This window comes from Triticum dicoccoides, chromosome 5A (genome assembly GCF_002162155.2).
Source record: "Triticum dicoccoides isolate Atlit2015 ecotype Zavitan chromosome 5A, WEW_v2.0, whole genome shotgun sequence".
In the NCBI taxonomy this organism is placed as follows: Eukaryota; Viridiplantae; Streptophyta; class Magnoliopsida; order Poales; family Poaceae; genus Triticum; species Triticum dicoccoides.
The window spans coordinates 643,225,699-643,231,689 of NC_041388.1; the positions used below are offsets into that span (position 1 = coordinate 643,225,699).

At 44.7% G+C, this 5,991-nt stretch overlaps 2 protein-coding genes across 2 annotated transcripts in view; one reads left to right on the forward strand and one right to left on the reverse strand.

The window, feature by feature from the left end:
- Positions 1-675: 675 nt before the first annotated feature.
- Positions 676-3,047, reverse strand: LOC119303691 (putative F-box protein At1g32420). The gene is made up of 3 exons (XM_037580829.1): positions 2,917-3,047; positions 2,747-2,814; positions 676-1,987 (listed from the first exon to the last, which is right to left on the reverse strand). Exon 3 carries the CDS (start codon positions 1,949-1,951, stop codon positions 791-793), a length of 1,161 nt encoding a protein of 386 aa, XP_037436726.1. The 5' UTR covers positions 1,952-1,987; positions 2,747-2,814; positions 2,917-3,047; the 3' UTR covers positions 676-790.
- Positions 3,048-4,633: 1,586 nt separating this feature from the next.
- Positions 4,634-5,991, forward strand: part of LOC119300291 — a 3,428-nt gene continuing 2,070 nt past the window's right edge. Inside the window, exons 1-3 of the mRNA XM_037577308.1 lie at positions 4,634-4,717; positions 4,830-4,976; positions 5,682-5,981. Coding sequence (XP_037433205.1) covers positions 4,634-4,717; positions 4,830-4,976; positions 5,682-5,981 — 531 coding nt within the window. The remainder of the gene's footprint in view (positions 4,718-4,829; positions 4,977-5,681; positions 5,982-5,991) is intronic.

Genomic DNA, 5,991 nt, shown 5'->3' on the forward strand with positions numbered 1-5,991 from the left:
CATTCTTCTCAATGAGCATTTATTGTGTGGGAATACCACACACCAATATGTGTGGCAGGGTGTTATCTGCAACTGTGTCTGGTGAGATTGGTTAGTTTGAGAGGCAAGATGAACTGCATGTCATCAACTCCACTGATCGGCAACGGCAGCTGCGGCTTTGCCGTTGGTGGCGGCACTTCCTTTTTTTTTAGAATCAGCTGCACTTCCTTTGTTGGTGGAATTGTTGGTACATGTACATAGCGTGGAGATGCTCCACGTTGACATAGACGATGGATCAGTGGAATGTCAGTATGCTCAAGAAGCTGTGGTCACCAGCGAATGGATGAAGCAAGAGGGCATCCTTGCCTGCAAGCAGGGGCTCCGTAGGAACTTTGAAGGAGGATACCATGACCAAACTCCTTGGATGGCCTCCAAACTGTATGTACCTGAAGAACTCGTCGGCAAAGCACGCTAGCTGCTCGAATCTCCGCACTGTCTCGACGAGGGAGATCCTACTGGACTTCGCGATGGCTGAAACATTAGCTCCTCTGGTAAATCAACCTAACATATGAGAGCTGGCTGCTGCTATGCCAAGAGACCGAAACCTGGCAAGATTACAAGAGTTCTCCCAGCCATTGTATAGAAAGCTCACACTGCCTCACACATCCTTTTATCAAGAGAAATGAGAAGTGCCAATTAGAAGAACACAACACATAACGAAGCCAACAATTCAGTACATACATAACAGCTGTTTGGCACAGCTAGCGCACAAAAGATACCTAGAGATTACATCATTCATAGGGTAAATATTCTAACATTTGTCTTGAGCTGCTTGAAGCACACAAGCTGGAAACTTGCCATAGTATGGCACATAGAGTAGACTTCGATATAGGTTAACGAAGCTTGGAATGTTTAGAATCTGGCAGACTTTTCCAGTACTGATGCTATATGAGATGATCTTATTATCAGCAATTGTGTCAGCAAGGATAACTAGCTCTCTCTCCAGGTCAAATGCCAGGATTTCATAATCAAAGAACCATAATCCTTCATTGTTAGTACGGAGCATTATGTCCCTCCCAAATACATTGTTCATATTTAGACGATGCTTCACCACCCATCTATCATATCCTTCCAAACTCCAAATTCGGATCATGCAACCATAAAATTCTTGTTGTGCATAGCATAAGACCCCAGATGACTGCCAAAGACGCCCGTCAAAGCAATAAAACCTCTCTGGTCCATATGGAAACCCTGGCAACTGAATGGTCCTATGATTGAGCTGCTGTGTGCATGTATCAGGTGCATCGAGTGCCAGAAGGTAATGCCTCCATAAGTGCTCCACATACAACACCCCATTTACAAAGAGTGAATCACCAAAAAATATATCTGAGGTTTCCCATAGACAATTAGACCAGGTCGAATACTCAGAGAAGAATACCGTAACTTCAGTGTCAAATCCACCACTTGGACTTGACTCAAATTTGAAGACATAAAAGTATTGAGACCACAATGGATCAAAACACAACTTGTAACTGGCATAACAGACGGCTGGTCCAGGTTCAGTATCTGGAAGTGACATCCACTCTTGAGTTGCTGGATTGCACACGATGGCGTCGGAAATTCCTTTCGAGGGCATACCACCATGATAACAAAGAAGTAGGCCGTTGCTGCAATGCTTAAGCTCCAAGGGACGCTCATAACATTGCACAAAGCTAAGTGTTGAGTCAATATCCCTGTCACTTGAGGGAAGTCCCGCAAGATGGATGGCAGTGCCATGCTCTCTTTTTTGGTACAAGAGACCGACGGGAGTTCTTGGGAGCTTCTGGCGGTAGTGCAGATCAGATGAGAAGGCAAGCCAAGACGTGGAGACACATTTGAAACGGCAAAAAGACTTCAGTGGCAACCGAGACAAGATCTCCACCACCAAATCATCAGTTAGTACGATTGTGGTCATCCACTGCCGAGGTTCCATATCTCCTTTGAGCTTATCTAGCAGATGAACTTATATCTACATCAAAAGAGAAGAAAAGAGATGATATAAACTGAGAAACTTACTGTTTATGCAGAAGTGCAAGACGTAGTGATACCCATAATTTAACGAGTAACGGGAGCTGAGCAAATTAATGGATTGAAGCTGAGATCAGAACTTGATAAATGGTAAACATTGACTCCATGCTGGAAATATGGATGTAGAATCATCAATGTCATTTGAACTGAAATACTAATATCCAACTTTCACACTAAAAACAATGAGTAATTTTTTTGTTGAGGCCCTTCTAACAATGCTTTTGCGGTTTACACCATAATTTGTAAATGAGGAAAACTGTGAACCAGATTTTAGTATGGGCTTATGGCCTATGCTGAGTGGTATCACAGGGATTCACCGTTTGGCTGACACGGGGTACTGCTACATATCTACTAGTTATATGCAATAATAGAATTCCTATACTTTTTCCATGATTACTTCACAATTCATTTCACAATAAGCCGGCAATAATGAAAACATGATACATCTGTTGTTACAATGCGCAGTGAGAAACAAAATGTAGCTTCAGGATCTATAATCTTAGGGACATGTCAGGCGCCGTCAAAAGTTGAGACAGGTGCTAGGTAAGGCAGGGCAAATCAATAATATCACAGTATCCATCCGAAGTGCGACTGACCAACAGCTCATCAGACATGAGATCATATGCTACGAACCACGACTTCATTTCGCAGACGAAGACGATAGGGTGAGGGAAATATGTCAGTTTACAGTATGGCTCACCAAGTCGCCAGCTAGGGGGAGGGGAATCCAGCGTGGCGGAACGGACGGAGGTGAGATCCAGGCTGCATCTGCACGAGCTCGGATCAGAAACAACACTTAGCACCAACACGCGGCATTAACCCGGAGGAGCGGGAGCGGGAGAGGACCAGGAGCGAGGAGGCAAGCAGTACCGAGGCTGCGGAGGTGAGGCAGCGGGACGGGGATCTGGATGCTGCAGGAAGCAGCGGAGGGCCGCGCCGCCGCTCGCCGGAGAATGGGGATTCGCCGCCAGCTCTGGGAGAGACTCGGAGTGGAAAAGCGGAGACCATAATTGGACCATCGCTGCTCGTTAGGTTAAGGAAGAGAGGCTATTGCTGGGCCGGGCCGGGCCAGGTTCCTCGTGGTCGTGGATAAGAGCTTCGGCGGCCTTCCGGACTGGGAATGCTCCCATAAAAACCAGTTTCACCTTTTTCTTTAAAAAAAACTAAAAAAGTTAGCTTTATCAAAAACCCAAGAGAAATTGAAATGACAAAAAATCTGATACCCCCGGCCAACGCAAGTAAACTCATCGTATCATATCATTGTTTCATGTGGAATTAAGGTGCATGTTTATTAGTACATCAAGTTGTCCACACATGTCAATTTTCACTTTATTTTCCTTTTTTTTGCAATTTTATTACATGAAACAAGGATATAATACGCTGAGTTCCTGCTGAAAATGCCCTCACACTGAGCAAGTAGTTCCACACACACGTTGCATGATCAGAATATCCATCATGTTCATAAGATCAACACCAGTGGTACTTAATCTGTGGTTCTCCAAATTAAGCAAACATAACTTCGACAAAAGTTGCCATGCTGAAAAGGCGAGCACTAAAACGATCACATGAGTGGCACGCAAGGCCAACAATCACATAACAGCAATTTATAGTCTAACTCAAAAAATAAAGTACAACACTGATACCATATAAATTGTAAAACATAGAATGATTCATCCTCAGACCTTGATTGAAAAGGATCTCGGCGTACGTCCCTTTGCCGACATGGGTTATCCCGAGCTGCCGTCGCCAAGTGCAGCACTCGGCAAAGCGTTTGCCGAGATGCATATGGGCTTCCTACAGTGATTATACATATTGCACGCTTACCATAGTGGTACTACATTTTTTTCGAGCAACCGACAGAAGCTTTGCCTTTTTATTTCATTAAAAAGAATAAGAATTAGCCAGTTAGTAAGTAAAGCTGGCAGAAAACCAATACATCATCAACATACACACCTGCCCCAAGGCTGCGGACCACGCGAGCCACCGGCTGCACCACCCAAATAAACAAAACTGGCACTCTATAACCAGATCCAAAGTCGTCACTCCAACATCCACGCCGGCCTCAAGACCGCACACCAGACAAGTCGACGACTCAATCACCCAAGCAACCAGAAATGACAACCTACGACACCACAACAGTTGCTCAAAAAAAAGTACAAGTGCATTTTACTTACAAATGGCTACGAAGAATCATAGCCTCATAAGTTGAAGAAAAAGTAGATAGCATCGTGCTCAAAAGAAAGAGTTAATTACACGATAGTACCACAATTGGGGCCGTGGTGGCGAATTGGTACCAGTTTTGAAAAATTTTACGTGTCAGTACCATGTTTGGACCGAACCGTTGCAAATCGGGCTAAACTTTGTATTTGTACGTATTGACGCTGGAACTGACCGCCCGGGCCCGCGCGTCAGATGCCACGCTGGCGAATCGGCACGCGCCCGCTCGCTCGATAGGTGCGGTCCGGCTCGAACCGGACCGGCCCGTGCTCCACTCTGTTCCTCCTCGCTCCTGCCTCCCTCCTTGCTCCTCTCTCGTCGCCCTCGTCACCGCCGGCAGCTTTGCCGGAGCGGAGCGCCGCCGCCCGCCATGGTTTTCGAAGACGAAAGCAGTGAGGACACGTCCAGCCTGCCGTACATGCACTCGACCTCATCCACGGACGGGCTTAACCAGGTGATTTTCCTTGAGCTAGGTCTAGGGTTAGGGTTTCAGATTTGGGGCTTTTTGATTTGGTTGATTTCGCTGGGTTTTGATTCGGGCATTTTGATTGTACGAGCTTCGGCAGGTCCCTTTCAGCATTGAAGATCCAGATTACCAGGGGCTTGAGCTGGAAACGATGTCGCCATGTGAGAAGCACGGCAAGGCATCTGAGAGGCTTGTCGCATTTGAAGGAACAGACACAGGGAGAAGGTTCCTAGCATGTGCAGAGCCGGTATGAATTCTATGCTGATAGTGGGATATTATATATAGGTTGATAGTGTCATATTATTGTTGGTTTGACAGTGCCATATTGAACATGAGTGAACATGAGTACAAGGCCTGATTATTAAGGGCATATTCATTTTTGCAACAACAGTAGCTTGTGTAGTTTAATGACAGTGGTACTGTTATTTTGCAGTGGCATTGTTCTTGCTATCATGTGAAATAATTAGTTTGAGGTTTCTACAGGTTTACTGTTGCTGTTGTGGCATTTTTATGTAGTAGAATGGAGTACTCAGTTGAATGACAGTGCTACTGTTAATTATGTTCCTGTTATTTTTGGTCCTGTTTGGAACTAAATATTGAGTGAACTGTAACTTTTATGTTGGGATGGACCTGCTGTTATGTATCTAATTACTTGAAATATCCAGTTGAATGGATAGTATGTACTGCATATGCTTTGGCAGTTCACCAAATTTGCAGTTTGAGATTGCTCTCTCTTGTTTTGTAGCTGATTAGCAAAATCTAGTTCAAAGTTGTAGCTGAGTGGTGCTGTAATTTGTCATGCTGTTATTTAGTGGGTAGGTACATCTCAATTACTAGTGTAGCTTAGTGGTGCTATTATTACCAATGTACAGTGTTATTGCTTTGCACTAGTTATTTACCTGTGCTTCTGAAGTAACATGTTTATTTTTTTTATCTTTTTGCCTTTTTGCAGGAAGGGCAGAATTGTGGGTTTGTTGAATGGGTTGATCACCAGTGGCCCCCAACAATGCAAAATGCATTGTTGAAGCTGTGGGCCATGGTTGAAGATAGCAAGAGTGCTAGGGTGAATGATAATCTTGAAAGTTCTTTCACTATCCACCATCTGACAGAAGAGAAGAACAAGCTGGAGGCCAACTATGACAAGTTAGTCCAAGATGTGCATCAACTTATGAGCTTCCAGGAGGACAGGGTGGTGGATTTCAGATATCTGCAGGATAACCTTACATATCAGCAGCAATGCAGAAGTGAACTGGTGGCTGATA

What these genes read in the sequence shown, in the direction of transcription:
- LOC119303691 (XM_037580829.1), bottom strand. Translation starts at nt 1,951, where the DNA reads ATGGAACCTCGGCAGTGGATGACCACAATCGTACTAACTGATGATTTG.